Below are 19,712 nucleotides of genomic sequence, written 5' to 3' on the forward strand. Positions count from 1 at the left end.
AACATGACAGCTTTCATCAAAGAAGGAATGGACACAGAACCTAAGAAAAAATAATATAATTATGTTGCCTGTACTTTTTCCTCTCCCCACCTGGTTGTGTGGCTATAAGCTGCTTATGCAATTCAAGGATTAAACACCAAAGAACAGGATTCCTGTTCTGAACTCCTTACTTCTTTTTTTAATGTTATGCTTGAATCAGTAGTTTCTGAGAATAAAATGAAAAAAGAAAATTCTATTTATGAAGTTTTTAAATATTATGAATCTATAATCACTATTCTGTTTCCATCTGCACAATTAATCACATTTGGCATTGATGCTTGTGTAACATGTAAGATTTCTCAGCGATACCTGACTTGGGTAAGATAATTATGACCACTCACTGTCTTGTATTTAACAATGTACTCTACGATAGGCATCCCTCCATCGTCTTGCTTGACCAGACCTAGCCTGTAGGCCTTTCCCACGCCTCTCTGGCCATGGACTGCTGGTGGGCTTGGCTCTCCTGAGGGAATCATGATGAGAAAGATTCACTGGTGATACAACAGCCGAGCTAAAGCTTTTTTAAGATCAGCATTCAGGTCAAGGAGAGAGAAAGAATTACTGTCCTATTAAAAGGAAATTTCCTTAATCGTTTCTTTTTCTCACATCAGTCCCGGGGTCTTGTCTAAATTTACTACCTATTTCGACACCCCACCAGACTGTCAGAAGTAATAAAGTATCCCAATAAAAAGGAAGGGATGTTTAAGTTTTAATGCAGTAGTAAAACATTTAGACACAAATGTCACACGCGGTTTGCAGCTGCAATAACTTGATCTTTTATCAGTAATCTACAAGCAGGGGTTTCTGCTTAGCAATAGAATGATTTACGAGACACCAAATAACAACAAAAGTGTTTTGTATTCACTTTAATGGCTTGTTTATGCTACTAATTATTTTTTATTTCTATTTAATTGCTCGTAAAATGAACATTTACCTTTATACACAAGATTGAGGGAAAGATATGTTTTAATGTAATAGATAAAAACTGAATCATTAAAGGGCAACTTAAGTGTTGATTTTAAGTGGGTCTTAAATTGATTTACCATGACCACAGCCACTTTGCTGTGATTGGTCAAGCAATCAAGGTTTTTCACTGCTTGTCATCAATCCCAGAAGTCTCCAGCTCCAAGTGACTTGTTGTTTAAACAAAGCAGTGCATACCATAATTATGTCACAATGGGCGACGCTCTCGTAAAATCTCACCGATGTTTTAGAGGGGGAGAACTTTATGAAGTTATAACTCTAAAACGGATCATCATGATGAGAGACTTACTGCCTCTTGAACATTTGAAACATGTGAGAAAGTCAGGAAAGTTGTGTTTTCACATTAGTCACCTTTTAAAGATTGTAAATTTAGTCATGTGCAAAAAGAGAAGAAAAACCTTGACACTCACTCATGATATGAAATTAATGTAACATTATATCATTAGGGCCATTTTTCTTTAAATAGGTCTCATCAAAGGTAAGAATCTGATCTGAGGCATAGTACCCAGACTGGTGCAGTCCCCACAAGGCTGATTAAAGAGTTTAGTTTGAGAAAATCATCTAATCACAGTCGTGGACTCCTACTTTTGAAAGAAAATGTTTAGAATAATAAACATAATTAATAATTTTCAGATAAAAGTTTATATAGTATCAATATAAAATAGATTGCAGGAAAGGTTTGAACCAACCCAACAGGAGAGATTTGAATATTCTACATTTTAGAAAGTTGTTGGAGTATTCATTTTACCCTAAACAACTAATTTATCTTTTTGCATGCATGGACACTAAAAAAATATATTCTGCTAGTTTTCTGGGAAAAAAATGGGATCTTGGACAGCTATGTTTTTGTCAAAATAAATGGCTTTCAGGTCAGTCCAGAAAAAGACAATCGTATTGTGTATTAATTGTATACCCTTATAAATGTTTTAATGAATATAACCCTCTAATCTTGGAAGTACTTGAAACTTACTGATTGGTAAAGTCTGGAAGGACTCTGTGTGGCTGAATTCTCCCTGACCCTTCCCGTTGACTGCTGCCACCCAGACCTCGTAAGTGGTGTTTGGTTCCAATCCAGTCAGGACCACGGTAGCTGCAGAAACACAAACAGGAATTTCTGCTGGGAGATCGACATTAAAAAAATCTTCAGCAAAAACGGATCAGGGGGAGGAAATCATTTCCGAAGGCACATATCCAGTTCTAGTTTGGATGGAATCGGATAAAGAGGAATAACAATGTTATAATTAAAGATTCCAGTCATCCGATTGGAGTAGATTTAAATAAATAAAGAGATGTATGAGTGACAAATGAATAAAAATAAGCCCTCAAACATGCTGCAGCAAGCACTGGATGAGTTATAATTCCACGTATTAGTTCTGCAGCAGCAGTCTAACATGACATTTATTATTAAAGGCAATCTCATTATCACCATTGCAGGATTAAACCCCAGAATATATTTACATAAACTTCCCAGTGGAGACACATATAGAGGGTGTAGTGAGCGTAATCTGTCTAAAGGACAAAAGTAATAAAGTCCCACATTAAGGTATGAGGTCATGTGGTAGCTTCTTTGTTACATCATTGACTACATGCACACTTTAGGTCACTGCACTTTAGGGATTCTAATTAGACCAGTGTTAATAGATAACAATGTTTTCCATTGTAGGAGTCTTGAGTGGCCTCTGTGATGAAAAGATGCCACTTCACAGCCTGGCACAGGTGTCCTGGCCATACCTGTGGAATGAGGCTATTTAAAAAGTAAATCAATACTATCCAGAGCTTCAACAACAAACAAACAGGTTTTCAGGAATAATTAAGATAAAACATTTTTAAAGATATAAAAAGATCATATATGCATGTGCTCTATATAGACAGGACATGCTTTTTTTTTTAAAAGCAACCATGAACAATTTTGAAATATTTTAAAATGTGATTATTTAATACATGTATTCGTTTTTAAGTACATGTGTGATTTTAAGGGTATTATTTAATTTTAGAACAAAAATATAATAAATGGTTTCATTAATTGGGATTTTGTCAGTTTCAGAACAAAAGTCAGAGGAACTTACTCTGAACACTGTGTGATCTGACCTCTCTCCAGTCCTGGGAGCCTATTTCCTTGTACTGGACTAGGTAGTAACTGATGGGTACTCCACCGTGAGAATCTGGCTTCATAAAAGTGACTGTTGCCAGTCGTTGTGAGACTGCAGACAGGCGTACAGAGTAGGGATTTGAAGGTACATCTGGAAACACAAAGCAAAGAGAGTAAACAAAAGCACATTTTATGCTCGCATTTTTATCATAAAAAGTATCTCACACACATCATAATACATCTTATATTTGTTGTTCCCCATGGTAAAAATACATCATTTTGCGTATTCAGTAAATGTCACATTTTGTTGCAATAAAACAAATGGAGAAAGTATTTTGTTCTTATCTACTTGATAAACGTTAAACGGCAACATGGTGTTTGCTTGGTGAAGGGTTGAAAGTTGTTCCATCAAAGTTTTATTATATTCTTCAACTAAGGTTGTATTTTTCAGCTTGCGTGTACACAACATAAGATAATGCAAGAGAGAGGTTAAGTAACACCAGACACAGAGATCTGTTCAAAAGTCTCGGGGAGATGTTGTGTCTATATACAGGCACCGTACCTCCGTTGAATTTAAGTTGAATTAAATTATGAAATTTTAAGTATATCTAGCAACTCATATGAGCCTAACAAATTCAGGACATGGCCCCTTAAGTACATAAAGCATGTCAATTTGTCATGGCAAAGTTCAGTTGTATCAGAAATGAAATGAGCATGGAAAAGTTTGTGCTTCCAACTTAAACTTCAGAACTGATTTACGCATGTTTCTGAGACCTTGGAGTCCCTCATAGAAAACTGTGTCACTAAGGACTAAAGATGTTCATCAATAAAATCTAAGACCCCGTTCTTACTAAGCCTATCGTAACCAGTTGAAAGGTCTCTGCATAATTAGCGGGGATCGACCAACTAAAACCTCTTTCGTTCATACACGCTTGATATATCTGGCTACACTGAGCCAAGCCATGTCAGTCATGTTGAACACAATAGAACATTCATGTCAGCCAGTTGCATCAAATACAAGTAGCTGCACATTTCAACATTAAATCACAATTCCAAGCAAGACCCAGTTTAACATATGATGGGTATGTGAAGAATATCATCAGAATATCAGAACACATCAACTAACAGTTATACGCATAAACAAATAATCAGTGTGTCTAAATTTGATAATCTAGGATGTGTTCACATCTATGGACACACATCAATGGGTCAGTTTGGTGTTTTGGGTGATTTATTGTGTGACTACAATGAAGCTGTATGTACCTTTTGGTATGTTGTGCTAAACATACTTTAAAACAACATGAATATTGGTTACTCAAGGAAGAGGTCCCTAATGTATTGTAATGACAATCAAAATACAAGTACATTTTCTCACACAATGATAACTCTGTGATTTTAGAATAATGTCAATAGATGTGCACTTCTAATCCATGCGTTTGTTTCTTCTCGTCTGGACTATTGTAACAGTTTGTTTTCATGTCTTAACAAGAAGGAGCTGTCTCGTCTACTTATGGTTCCACGCACACGGCTCAGGACCAGAGGAGAGAAATCTTTTCAGGCTGTTGCTCCTAAGCTTTGGAACAATCTTCCTCTCTCTTTGCGCTTGATGGAGTCTACTGACTCCTTTAAGAAACATCTTAAGACGTTTCTATTTGTTCAGGCTTTTCCTTGAATTTCTCGAACTCCTGTGTTGTTCTCGGTGTTGTCTTGATCTTTGAAGTATGTACTGTTTTGAGTATTGTTTTGATTGTTAAAGCGCTTTGTGACCCTGGTCTCGAAAAGCGCTATATAAATAAATATTACTTACTTACTTACTTACTAATGTGTAATTTCAAGAATCTTGGGGGAAAAACCCATATTATTATATTACTATAACACTTTAATCCCATTAGGATCAGTGGAGCTACAGAGTAGCAGGCACAGATACATTGGTTGGATCTTGTTTCTATATTGACATAAACGTTTGTTCCGATGCTTACCAGCTTGAGCCAAAATGAACTCCTGGTATCTCACACCGATGTTGTTGCGAGCAGTGCAGTTGTAGCGTCCAAAGTCCCGATCAGACATTGGTGTCACCTGTGAATGTGACAAAAAATTATAGTGTTAACACCTGTTTGTTTTGCATATTGTAGGCTTTTGAAGAAATCAAGTTGTTAACCAATGTTTTCTCTTGAAGAGTGCAGTTAAAAGAAATAGGATGAATACTACTTATGCATCTTTATATATTTTGGAAATAAATAAATGGACCAAATTCAAATTATACTGATATTATTATTCCTTACATTAGTGATCAGATGGAAGAGAAAAAGCATCAGTTTACCACTTTAGGACAATAATAAGGAACCTTTAGCAACCCTTTACTAAACAGAGGTCTTGATTCTTCACACTAACCCATTACAGGGCAAACTTCTGTCCATAACTCCACGTGAGATAATTAGCACTAAACCTTAACCTCATATTGTCCACTTCTGTTGAAAGCATTCATAAAAAAATATATACATACAAATAAAAACATGGGAGCTCAGTTTCGGTTGCCTACATGCTACTTTTCAAGCAATTTTGTTGAGCAGGTTTGGGATCTATAATACATTTTAAAGTGATGATGATATTTGAGCAAAAGATAGCACCTGCTACACTGCATTTTTTTTCATTTACTCATTAATATATTTGCAGATATTTGCAATAGACTTAGGCAATGAAGAACATTGATCTGAAGCGTAGGCTACAAATGGATACTTGTGATGTGTTAACGGAAATCAATTATAGATAAATGATCAAACAGTCACCTCCAGTATCGACTTCCCCTCTCCGCTGTGCACACGAGTGTTAGAGGTGGCCTCTGCAGAGATGGTGAACCTGTCTCTTCTCCACAACATTGTGGCAGGAGGGTTGGACATGACAAGACAGCTGATGTTTACTGGATTCCCCTCCCATGAGTAGAAGATTGTGTGGTTCATTTGGAACTTTGGGATATCTGTGAAGAAAGTATGAAAAAGCATTCGTTGCTAAAGCCTTTTGCCAATGAAGTCAGAGAACTCAAGAAAACTTAGCTTAAAGCGGTCTGAAATTAAAACAAACAACAGTTTGATTCATTGAACAAATTCCAGCTCTGATTGTGTTGCTTACCCAACCAGACATTACATATTAAAAAGCATTTAATTTCCATTGATATAAGCAAATCTTCTATAAGATGCAACAACTTTATTAAGTTCTATATTAGAGCTATATTAGCATGAACATTAAATTCACAAAGTAGTTGGCTGGATTTTGCTGGAAACTTGGAATTCAAATTTCTAAAAAATAAATCAAAGCGTAATGGAAAGCATAATATTACTCATTTGAATTTTTTTGAAACTTTTAACCCTACTACTTATTTTTTTGGAGTGAAACGTGCAATGAAATTGTGTTGCTTGGCAACCGTTAAAACACAGAAGAGAGATCTATGTATAAAAAGTAAAAATATAAATATTAATAAGTTAAAAATAGTGCATTATAGTATAAACAGAATAAATAAATAACATTATAAATATTGCATATAATAATTCATGTATATAAAGTATAAATACAAATATATATATAAATATAAATATTGTTACAGGGTCATTTGTGCCAGAACCAAGTAAATGGACTATTTCAATTTGATTTGCTGCAGTTGAAAAGACTGTAGGCAGACAGGGGATAAACTATAAATTAAGTTCTGGACCAAACTTATATATTTTTAGGAAGAAAAACACACACCAACTATTTTTTAATCAAAAGTTTCCCATCCTACTCATTAACAAGTGTCTAATCAACATGCCCTGGATCTTGCTTAGGGATCCTCCAATGTCCCTAGTATATTGTGACACTGGTTTCTTGAAAACTTTAACATAATATTAATTGGTTATTTCCCGAGACTGACAAGTGGTTTTGCTGTAGCTGCAGTAGAGCACCCAAGAGCTCCAGGGTGCAGATCTCCATTAAGATCATCTCCTCCAGAGTAAATATAGAGGATGAGCACAACAGCTCATTCTCTAGGCAAATAGAAGTTATGGATGAATGCAGGCCGAACTGCTTCCTTGGGTCCAGCCAGCCCAGTCAGGGCAGCATTATGCTGTTTCTATGTTTACTTGCAGGATTCTATTAAAGAGATTGATGCTGAGCTCTGTTTCAGAGTGTTTTCCTGCTGCAGCCTAGGGTGACTGAGTAAATGACTTCATTAGTTCAGAAACAACATACACACACAAGCATGTATGCGGACACAATGCAATTCCATGGTCATGGATCCAAGTGCAAAGAGTTTGTAAAGAAAGACTTCATTACTGTTTGTCAAATATGCAAAACAAGACATATGAACTCACGAGTCGTCTTGGTACTGAGGAAAAGAAATTAGTTTCTGCACGACAACAGAGAAAGGAATATTTATCTTTTCATGCATATGAATATTTTTATACATCTGCTTCTATCCTGCTTTAGAGAAATATGTATCTGTCACAGTCTGGATGAGGGGAAACTAAAATCCAGTAGAAGTTCTACTCCTGTGTGTAATTATTAATCTTTAGACATTTCTTTCTGCTCAGTGAAGGAAGTCAGTGGTGCTGTGTGTTATGGTTTTCAAATCAAGTTCAAGTTCAAGTTGTAGAAAAAATATTTTCTTCATGATTTTTTTACATTAAACAAATAATTGTCAGGGTTTCTCACATAGTCATGGTTAGTGAACCTATCACTCCACCAATAACGACCATACTATCTCTATCCTGTCAGTTTTACCATTTTGATTAATGTAAGCTGTAACTGGAGTAAAATATCTTGTGTTCATTTTATTTATTGACCTTATAACATGAATGTTCTGAAGCATATCTATTTGTCACAAAATGTATCAAGATGCATTGAAATGATCTTATTGTACTTTTCACATTCATTCTTTTCCATAAAAAATAATTGTATGGAATATTTATCTTTACATAATATTCAAGTTACCTGATATATAAATACATGTATTCAATTATGCAGCCTTTGAATTGCATCTAGGTAGACATTTAAATGGTTTTAGAAGATCGTTCCAAAGCTTAGGAGCAACAGCCTGGAAGGAGTTCTCTCCTCTGGTCCTTAACTGTGTGCGAGGAACCATCAGTAGATTCTGATGCACAGACCTCAGAGCCCGAGCTGAGGTGTAAGGCTGGATCAGATCACTGATGTAAGGAGGAGCTTGTCCATGAATAGCTCTGAAAGTAAGAACCAGAATTTTAAAATTGATCCTGAAAGAAACTGGCAGCCAGTGAAGAGATTTAAGGATCGGAGAAATGTAATTTCTTCTACTAGAGCGGGTCAGAATTCTAGTTATAGTAGTATAACATGTTTAGGTTTGTTTTCCCTTGACTTTTATATCTGATCCATCCATGTATCCCTCTTCGTCCAGCTCCCACTCTGCATTGCTGCTCTCTTTTTGTCGTCTACCTGAGCCTCCACAATTCTTTCCCAATTCTCAAAAAACACCAAAATGGATCTGGTTAGCTGGTCTCCAAACACAATAGATAAAATCTTTTATCCCCAAAGATCTGGCTCATGTACTGATGGAATGTCTCAACTGAATACATGGTGGCTTCCGGGGGCGAGTGTCTTTCTGTTGAGGAACTGGAAGATGTCTACTTATTTGGATTTCTAAGATAATTGCATTTCTGCTGTTTGGAGCTTGTAGTTTCATGGTGTATTGCAAAGTTTGGAAACTGCCTGGTCTTTCTGATGGGACATGTCATATTGACTGCATTCAGACTCAAGCTTTGCACAAGCTATACCAAAAATTGGAAATCACTTTTGTCCAGAAAGGCAGGTGGGTTGTCGTTTGTGCAGTGGATACCAACTTGGAGAAGTTGTCAGCTCAATTGATGGATTATTCGGATTTTTGGAGTCGTCATGAGACCATTGAGAGACTAAAGGCAGAAGAAAATGTTGTAGCCTGACTCAAAACAAATGAATGTTATCTCAATCTAAACTCCCCTGAACGCTGGCCTTGGAAGGTTGGCTATCTCATGTTCCTCTGGAATGTTTGCCGATTGATGCTCTGACACCCTTGTGTCCTCCAATGGGATTTCCTGCAGGCGGAGACTGGGAAAAAAACTGGAAGAAAGTTTACGGACTCTGGTGTCACTGTGACTATGTCGTCCATTTCTCCAGACAGCAGTGTTGGATGATGTGATGGCGTAGCTGCTTCCATGCTCTGCTGTGCTGGGAGTCCACATTATGTGTTTTCATCATGTTGTAACTATTGAATATCTGCTTCTGTGTTTTTTCTCTTCACATCCCTGCACTGGACCCTGTAGGAGCAGAGCAGGGATGCCTGTTTTTTTTCCCTCACTTATTCTTTCTCATCTGTGAAAAGGTGCACTGCAAGAGGTGGCTGACTGATCCTTGTTTATAGATCTGTTTGTCTACTCTTGGACGGGTTGTACTGAAAATAACTTTGGTATATTCTATTGCTGGTTGAATGACAACAAAGATCCCATCCTATGTGTCTCCCAAGAGATCCCTTCCCAGTTGGGTATGCCTTAAACACATCCCAAAGGGAGGTGTCCAGGAGGAATTCTAAGTAGTTGCCCAAGCCGCAACTGGCTTCTTTCATTATGGAGGAGCACCAGTTCTACTCTGTGTGTCTCTTGAATGACTAAGCTCTTGAATTACTATTTACCTTCCGTTAGGGAGAATCAGGCTACTCTTCAGAAAAATACAAATTTTGACCAATTGTTTGCCCAATCTGTTCTTACTATCACTGCCCAAACTTGGTCTACTATCAGTATTAAGTGAAAAATGAATTTAGATCCATATAATTATATTGGATAATTTTGCAAACCGACAGACAGACGTGCAGAATGATAATAAAAAATAAAACCCCTCATTGACCTGTGTTTGTTGCTGTGCTAACACGCTTGAAACAATGAGAATAATGAGGGTGTTACACATTACTTTTCACAAATCATTAGGCTTAATCCCCAGTACTATATTTTCCCAGGTGTATGAGGACGTATGAGCCAAAAAAGCAAAGTAAATGAGGATAAAACTTACACTCAATATCCAGAAACATGCTCTTCTGATGACCTCCAATCCTGCTGAGAGCCTCACAGTCGAATCGACCCAAGTCTGTTAGTCGCACGCCACTAATGGTCAACACTGACTTTCCATGTCGACCACGGACCTCAAATCTCCCATCCTGACTCTGGAGAAGAAAATGGATTCATGTTTTAGTTTGTTTTATTGAGATTGAAACATGAGCATTCATTGTAATAGCTAAATTGCCCCTAAAATAATCATTTTTTTATGACACTGATAATTTATAACACAAATTGAATATCAACTGATGCATCTTTCCAGCAGAATAGTCATAAGAATATTAGAAAGGCGCTATATAAATAGAGATTATTATTATTATTATTATTATTATTCTTAACAATTTATCATTTATTTATGATAAATAGCTTATCATAAATACATAGCAGTAGTTTTCACCATGTTATACAAAAACACATCACATAAAGGACAAAAAATAAAAACACTAAAGATGACAAAAATAACAGCAGTAATTTCACAACAAAAAAACAACATTGAGGATAACATAATAAAATAGTGAACCAAACTAAAAGTAAAAATCACAAAACAATTTACAACAACATGAATAAAAGTAATATAATGACAACAACCGCAACATAATAAAAAGTCATATGCATAAAAAATATAATCAATTACTATGATGTAACTATTATATTATATTAAAATTCGTCTCTTCTTATTGAACTTGATGGAACTTGTGTCATGTTGACCATGTGATGCCCTTGTTTTGGTTTTATTTCTGTGACAGTTGCAGGCAGGTGGGTTCTTCCCATTCTTAAGGAGAGTCTCGTCCCAGAAGAATTCACCAGACTGTTTCTATTCTGACGTTGCCAGCATTCTTAGTTCCTAATGTGAGTTTTTCTTGATCTTCTTTAGTTGACAACCAGCTGCGCCCCTACCTCCATCCTGAGTTCCTGTGTACCTGTTTTCGAATGTGCATACGTTTTTTGTTTTTGACACCCGTTCTTGGGCACGTTCTGGATTTGTACCTTTTTGTGATTGCATTCTGTTCTTTTTACCGACTGGGATCAAACCGCTTTGGATTATTACCTGGAACTATTTCTGCATCTGAGTCTCTCGACTTTGAGTCCCTGAAAACTTGATGCGGGGGAACATTTGACAAACATCCATTGATCTTCCTTTGCTTAATAAGAGCCTTAAATTACTCATCCAAGAAATGATGTTGAATTGTATTTTCTAAAATACACATTTATTTGATATATTTAAGTATGAATGTCTTTTAAAAGCCAGGTGTATGTATTTCATTATTGTATTTGCAACTATGCCATTCTGCAAAAAGTAAAATATTATTGCAAGAACTGTAAGAGTTTGATAGAGATATGACGCTTAAGATGAAGCTTTGTTATAGTTGGCTAAATTCTGCTTGATCATCTTTAATACAACATTCCATCTAACAGTCAATGAACCCAATTGTTATGGGTGTTACAAGAATTTGCAAAGTTCATGAGGCACTACTCATTGAAAGGTATTTATTCTTGGACTAATGACTTCTAGCTAAATAAAAAGTTGGTTGGATATAGAAAAGATTGAGTCGATAAAAGAAGGTTCGGGGATGACTATCGAGTTTTATTCATGCTTCTTGGAGCTTATCATCCTCTGTTTTATCAGGACCTCTGTAAACTTGACATTTGGGAGTTTGCAGCTCACAATAGGTAGGCACGGTACCTCAACAATATATATCTAGAGGAAATACTTTATGAGATTAGATATTGATCCCATTAATAATTTGTTGCAGCCCCTGTGTGTACGAAAATAAAAGGAAAAGAGAGATAGTGGTGATTTTTCACAAAATGACTCACTAACCCTCCTCCTCTCTTCACCACCTCACTGTCAGACTGTCTGGAGACCAAGTCAGTCCTGAAAGACCTTCCTACTTGATATGCAGGTCAGCAGTTTTGACCAAGCAGCAGCAGCAGCACACACACTTTATTCACACATACGCACCCTGGCAAGAAGACTGCATTTGACTGTGCAAACAGTTTAAAATGTACGGAACAGAAATTACAAGTGAGAAAATGAAGGTCACCAATCAAACAGTCTGTATGATAGAGGATAGCTTGAATTGAAATAATATGACTCTTGGCCTCTATTTGTGTGTCTGGAAAATGAATAGACCTAAGCATCCTGCACGAAACCTGGATAACATTCATGATGTGCCTTGTTTTTAAGAAATACTCAAACTTTCTGTTATGATCAGCAGGGATAGATCAAATTTTAATCCAGTGTCACCTTCAACGCACGTCTGTATCCACTAGTGAGAGCAGCAGCCATCATTGTTTACCATTTAATTAATGATGGAAGCGTGTAAGTTTGTGATAAAGATGGAGATTAGTGCTGCTCTATATTGTATTTTATTCTTGTAGATGATCTAGTTATGACTAGAAAAAGGAGCAAACAGGGTTACGGCTTTCTTTTTTAAATTTCCCGATACCTCAGAAAGACAATACGATTATATTTCATTTATGGTAGCATTTTAATATCAAAAACCACAGTTTTGAGTCTAAATCATGTATTTGAAAATTAAAAATACAAAACAAGAGAGATGTACACTGAGATCATATAACTATACAATTATTTCAAACGACAAATTCTATTCATATGCTTTGTCTTAGATCAGATGGTAGAGTGGTTTGCTTGTGGACTATGACGTTGCGTGGTTCAATCCCAGCTCCGAAGGATTTTGTTGCGTTGTGCCTCTGAGCAAGACACTTAACCCTGACTGCTCCTGGTGGTGGGCTGGCCACTGGGTTGCAGCCAACTCCCATCAGTGTGTGATTGTGTGTGTGAATGCATAACTTAGTGTAAAACTCTTTGCTGGAAATAGCATAGAACAACCCTATATTAGCAAGTTATACCAATTTACACTGAGGCCGGCAAATACACATCACACTATTTGGAAAGAATTAGCTGAATTAGGCCACTTGAGACCAAAACGTGGTCCTGTAGTATACCATTCATACGTGGTGACAGTGTCGCGCCTGGTCTCTTATATCCAGTTTTTTCATTTAAAAAAAAACTGCACAGTAAGAATACTACTGCAAGAAAGTCTATAATTGTAAATCCTAAAATCCTAATTGCAATCCCACACCTATCCTGGTAACTGTTGTGTTGCTTGAAATACCCTACCCTTATCACAATATTACCTAGTAATTCATTTCCTAAGCAAACAAGTCCCACCTTATCCCCATCCTTAAAGGTTCTTCCATCACTTGCTCTTCTCCAGGAAATGTCAGGCAGAGGTTCCCCCTCAGCAACACAAGAGATCATGGCGGCGCTCCCCTCCACCGCTGTCACGTTCTTCAACATTGTGATATGAGGTTGAACTGTAAGGCGGAGAAGAGTTAAATGTTTTTAATGCATCCACATGATTGCTCATTAATCTCCCAACAAAGGTTCCTGTCATTTTAATTTCATATCATTGTTGTGAGCCATAAATAGAAGTGTGTTACACAGTATACTTTTCAAACCTCAATGCTGATTCTTTCTAGATGACGACAAAAATGATTCTTGCAAGCCACCACTACTTTATGTATTTGAAAATAATACAGCAGCCAGATAGGAATCTTTAAAATAATTTGTTTGAACAATCAGCTTTATCAATGTGTGTGCATCTCATGCAAGAAGCTTCCGTCTTTTCAACAGAACAAGTTTGTCTTTGAGGCTTTTCGTATCAATTTTCTAAAAATGATTTATTTATTAACTCCAGCGCTGAAGGTTGTCTGGAGGGTTAACGGTCAAAGAACTGAAGCTCCGGAAATGTCTGTCCTCTGAATCTGCTGTCAAGACAACACACTCCAACTTCATTTCCATACAACCACTGTGAAATGCTGCACTTTCTCTTCACTAATTCCTTCATTTAAATGTGCATTTTAAACAAACTGGCTTCTCTCTGCTCTTGAAATAATGTTGATGGGGTAAAAAACGTCGATACATTTTCATGAGGATACTATCTCATAGATCTGAGGGGAAATAGACAGCAGCTTACGGAAAAAAACATCAATCTTGTGATATTCATGAGGCCTGCAATACCTGAAACAAGTTAATAGCAGTCTTTGTTTCTATGTGGATGGCAACAGTTGTTGCTTTTATTGTCAAACAACAAGATCATGAGCTTGTGCAATATGAGGATGTTCACAAGATTCTCACTTTAAACTTTATGCATTTTCAGAAATGGTCAAAGACAAAGCAACTTATTTTTTTCATAAAATGACAAATACTGGAAAAAGAAAGATTGGAAGCAGGAAAATTAGTAAAAAAAACATAAAAAAAGAAAACACGTGGATAGTTTACTACATATACCACAACATCAATATAATAATGTCAAGTAAGATTTACTTTTCTTTAGTTGGTGTCATTTCCATTGCTGTATAATAATGAATTCAAGTTTTTTAGTTCCTCTGCATTTCATTTACTTAAGTTAATTATTTGTGCATAGTTATCTTTCATTTTTAAATTTTATTCTGCTTCATTGTGTTCCATTTCATAAAGATTCACATGCATACTGAAAGGTTTATAGACACAACAGAGATGTGTCAATTACTTATTTTTTACCGTTATTCTGAAGAGACATTCTGGCTGAGTGCACTTTCCTCGAACAAGTCCACTGTAAAGCATCTGTATAGAACAGCACTGAAGCTTGAGGGTTTTGGCTTACTTTCCAATTTTTTTTTTTAAATGTAAAAAATGTAATTTAAAAAAAGAGACCTTGACATGTCATTCTTAAAGGAACGCTTTGCATAGTTTTTGATTCTGTAGAGATCTCATGATTTAATCAGCCCCACTTTTTTAATAAGAAGAGTGTCCAAAATACCAATGTCAACTTGTGCATGTGTTAAAGATGTAATGACAACCATCTCCCAAATACTTTAAAAATATATTTATTTCCTTAATGAGTGTGGCCATGTTTTTTTAAATTCAGAAAGGCCTCTTCATAATTCAAATAAGAACAGAGCCAAACCATTTTAACCTTGTTGCTTGCTTACGTCCTAATGTTTTGTGTGGCTTTTTTGAATAAATCCCTTTAGGATGTTTCTTACATTACAGTCACATAATCATTCCAGTCTCCATTCATAAATTAAAATCCAAATAAGATTCACTTTAGTTTTGCTCTTTTGTCTGACAGTCTTTTAACTGCTTTTACAATTTTAAAGATTTCCTGAGCAAGCACTTGCTCTTTTATCCACCAAAAATGAGGCAGATTAAAGTGGATTTTACAAAAACCTTGGTGGATATGCTCGGGTAAAAGGAAACAATCCAGTATAACATGAATTATATATTATTTTCTCTCGATAACAAACATATGCATGACTGCTTTTAATTTTACCAAAAACTTGGAGAAATATCTCTCTTTCCTCAGATCCCGCCTTGTTGGTGGCCCTACAGGAGTAGCTTCCTCCATCCCCCTGCCGGATGTTTCGGACCAACAAGGTGTTCCGTCCTTCATCCAGTCTATGGAAGAAGTATTGCTCAGATGGCTCCAGCATTTGACCTTTCCTGCAAAAACCAAACACAAACAACATATTCTCCAATGCTTAGGAGGTTTATTTCAGTATCTTAAAAGTATTGACAAGTATAGTTTTTCTGAACCTTAAGGACTATTTATATACATTGTTTTGACGTTAATTAAAAAAGAGAATAACAATGGCCTGTATTAATCTTGTAATTGTAATTGGTCAGACTTTTAAAATGACATGTTAATTAACCTACTCTTTGTACAAACCCATTAGTGTCAGTTACTTGCTGGCATGTTCTTACTACAAAGAAAGAAATGAGTGTGTCCTGTGTGTGTGTGCAATTTTAACAGTTTAAGAAATGTGACAAACTGTCAATGAAACCCTGCTTTTAGGTAACAATTAAGTTTAAACCTTTTATCTTGAAATTTGAAATGACTGTGATTATTAAGAAAAACGGTCTCAATTCAAGACTATGCAATTTTCGGCTCACACTTGTCCAAATCTGTCCAGGTAGCCACTGCCCAAGTAATCAAGTTCCTCTGCTGTGGAAACAATTACAGACCTCAGTCCTGAAAGGCTACCAACTCTTGAACCTGCTGTTATTGGTTTAGATTGCTGGAGGAGTTCTTCAACACCAAGCTCTCTCTCCCACCGTGTCTCTCTTTCCTGCATCATGTTCCATCACCTGTAGAGTCGTAACACTCCTCTTCCTCTCCATCTCCCCCAGCGCTGCTGGATCCAGGATCTTATCCATCTTCTGGCATGACTTTGCTGCTCCTTCTCTAAACTGTCTTTTTCTCTCCCTGTCTCTTCCTTTCTGCCCTCTCCTTTTTCTCTCCTCTCTCTCTACAGCAGAATTCCATCCACACAGTCTGGTTCTGCTCAAGGTTTCTGTAAAAGTCTTTTCACGCCACTGTTCCCCGGCGATTGCTCATTTTGATTGAATTGTTCTTTTCTCCGATATAGTGTTATTGAAACTGTACAATTTGTTGAGATACCTCTGTCATGATTTGACACTTTAAATAATATCATTTCTTTAGATTAGATTTTAATTGAGAAGTAAAAGGTTCTTACTCTTAGAATTGTAACTATATATATTTTATCACTAGATTGATAATTACTGTATGTTTGCAAAATGCTTACTTTAAATTTGCAATGAAATATTTGGAGATAATCCAGCGAATAAGTGAGTTGTTGCTGAAGGCCATGTCTCATCATCTAATTAAACTATTGTTAAAATGCGTAACATCAAGGTCATGGCACTTTTTTAGAATTACAAAATTATGATAAAATAGTATGATTATAAAGATAAACAGAAAGTTAAATTACTTTTAAACATTTTACATGTATATTCATTTAATTCAATAGAGCTTTAAAGTTCAAATAAGATGTAACTACAGCAAGTCTTAAATGATTAGTTTTGGTCAATGAGATGTTAATAAAAAGAATAAACATATTTATTGATTGAACACACTGAAGAGCTACAGTAGCCCTGAACAGAGGAGAACAAGTATTGAGACTCCATTAGCGTGAAATCCTCTTTGTCACTGTGGCCTCCAGTTAACCTTTTTAAACCTGAATTCAAAATCAGGAAGTGAACACTACACCACACCTGGGATTATGTTTAGAAACGTATCTTTCTCCGCTGTTCAGCGTGGATTTAACTTGAGGGAGATTTAAGTTCTGCTCATCTTCTCATAAATATTGTTAGAGCCAGGTTCCAGAGCAAGAAAAAGAATACATAACTATGATATTTAGAGTCTCCATTTCTAAAGTGAGTGACTATGAAATTATATAGAAGAGATCATAGTCTTCGGTAAAAGAAGACTATGATAAAGAGCCATGTGCCTTTTTATGTGATCTATGTGTGGCAGTGTTGGGTAAATTACTTGGAAGGTCATATACTTTAAGGTACTTTCAAGGTAGCTAGTTACTAGAGAAAGTATCTTTTTTGAATTTCGCAAAATGTGCTCGGGCCAGTGTAAGTTTGGAAGCTGTGATTAAACAATTCAGACAAAATATAAGAACAATAAATTATTAAGCAGACTGCAGATTGACAAAATCGCAAAAGGCTAATACTTGCACACAATACACACAAAAATCACTTTTTCTTTATGTTTCTTTTGATCACACAAATCTCTTAAAAACTAATTAAACACTGTATTAAAAAGCAAATATATTGTATAAAGATATTGACTTTATACAAATTACATATTTCTATATCAAATCAAAGTCGACAACATGATATAATTTTCACAATTGTTATACTGTATATACAAATTTACAAGGCCATGTATAACAATGTTTTCTACTTTTACACTATTTTAGAAAACCTTAGTCGATGTTTTTACAACGTTGGTTTGTAATGTTATTTAAAATAATTTATCAATGTTTATCATGTAAAATGTGTTTCATAGATGCATTATAATTAACAGCATTACCTATGAGTGTAAATATGTTTTAACTACAAGACGGATATGAAAGTGTTGTGAACGATGTTTATGTCTCTCTTTCCATTTATAAACCTCTCAACAATACATTAAAACTAAAAGTACCTGTGCCATGTGACATGAGGTTCCGGAGATCCCGAAGTAATGCAGGCAAAAGTAACTGATTCCTGGTAGTCAGCTGTGGCATTGAAAGACCGCTGGGACACTGACAAGACGGGGGGCACTGTTGAGAAAAATGGACAGACTGATTAGACAAAATTCAGCAGAGCTTCTAGGTAAAAAAAAAACCTCAAGAATGTTATAACTAAAATTAACTATTTAAGAGTCGCTTACAAGAACTGGATGTAATAAAACAAAAATAAATTTAAACACTTGATCAATAGTTTCATAATATACTGTATAGTTGCACATACTCAAGTTATAAAAGTTAAGATAAGATAAAAATTGGTAAATGGGTATTCATCCATTTTTCACGACTTTCGTTAAGCTTCTCCTAGTTGTCCCGCTGGTAAGAAATTGAAAGGCTGTAATCAATTTGTGGCTTACGAGGCTGAATTTCATACAAGCAAGAAGACCAGTGAAGTTGCAGAATGTAGAGGTAGTAAAAACAAATGAGTTCAAGTATTTAGGGTCAGTCATGCGAAGTAATGGGCAGAGATTAAGAGGGATGAAAAGGGGGAGGCTGGTGGGCTGAAATGGGTGTTGACGGCTGGCCTGGAGGATCTTAGACCGGAAAGTAGCTGGTCCCTGATGTATGGTTTAGAAACACTAGATTTGAACAGGGGAGCATACAGATCGATAAAGTATAAATTATAAATAAATAAAAGTATGAATAACAATATAACTTGCAGTTTACACTAAAAAAATATATATCCTGATGTTCGGTCACCTCTATGAGCACTCTGGGGGTCACTCCCCCACCCTGCCCTTGTAGAGTTCTAAACTTAAATGACACAATGGGATGAATGAGATTTTAAGTGAATTGTTGCTGTTCTTGGGGAGGAGCAACCTTTCACTGACCCAGGTCAAGGATCTCCTACTGAAACTTTTACCAGGAAGTCACCTTTGATTTACACTGTACGTGGACAAACTCCTTGGTCATTGAGGTGTTTTGCTTTTCTATACCAAAAATCACTCGTAAGGCTTCTGTCACCATCTTTTATGTCCTCTCTATATATATATATAATATATCCTATGAAGAAAACTTCTGGATTTCCGCTCATCCTATACTGCTGGCCACTGTGTCAGATGTGATGTTCTTCAACCAGATGCACTGTGGTCTATCAGTTATGTAGTTTGAGATCCAGGAAATCGGAGGTGTCAGCCTCTATTCTTTGTTAGTCCCTCAGCATGCAATGAAAAATAGATTTAAAGGCATTTGAGAAATTTGGGAGAAAAAATGTAGGAGATGGAGGACGGCATCCTCCACACCAACTGCTGTCCAATAGGCAAACTGCAGATGATGTAGGGTATGTTATGTTGGGGTAGCTCATGATGAATGAGATATAGTCACATCCAAGATGAACAAGAAGTAGCAGCAGAGGAATTACAAATGGAAGAAGCGACACACTTTTTCAGCTCAGGACGTGAGCTGAT

General features: G+C 36.2%; 1 protein-coding gene across 3 annotated transcripts in view; it reads right to left on the minus strand.

The window, feature by feature from the left end:
* Positions 1-19,712, minus strand: part of ncam2a (neural cell adhesion molecule 2a) — a 169,573-nt gene that overhangs the window by 11,718 nt on the left and 138,143 nt on the right. For all 3 annotated transcript variants that reach the window (XM_087792107.1, XM_087792106.1, XM_087792105.1), the window contains exons 6-14: positions 18,222-18,339; positions 15,537-15,706; positions 13,391-13,536; positions 10,151-10,301; positions 5,899-6,086; positions 5,092-5,188; positions 3,090-3,263; positions 1,994-2,113; positions 381-502 (exon numbers count right to left, since the gene is read on the minus strand). In XM_087792107.1, the coding sequence (XP_087648233.1) occupies positions 381-502; positions 1,994-2,113; positions 3,090-3,263; positions 5,092-5,188; positions 5,899-6,086; positions 10,151-10,301; positions 13,391-13,536; positions 15,537-15,706; positions 18,222-18,339 (1,286 nt within the window). The remainder of the gene's footprint in view (positions 1-380; positions 503-1,993; positions 2,114-3,089; positions 3,264-5,091; positions 5,189-5,898; positions 6,087-10,150; positions 10,302-13,390; positions 13,537-15,536; positions 15,707-18,221; positions 18,340-19,712) is intronic.

Source organism: Callionymus lyra, chromosome 5 (assembly GCF_982586985.1).
Source record: "Callionymus lyra chromosome 5, fCalLyr1.hap1.1, whole genome shotgun sequence".
Classification (NCBI taxonomy): Eukaryota; Metazoa; Chordata; class Actinopteri; order Syngnathiformes; family Callionymidae; genus Callionymus; species Callionymus lyra.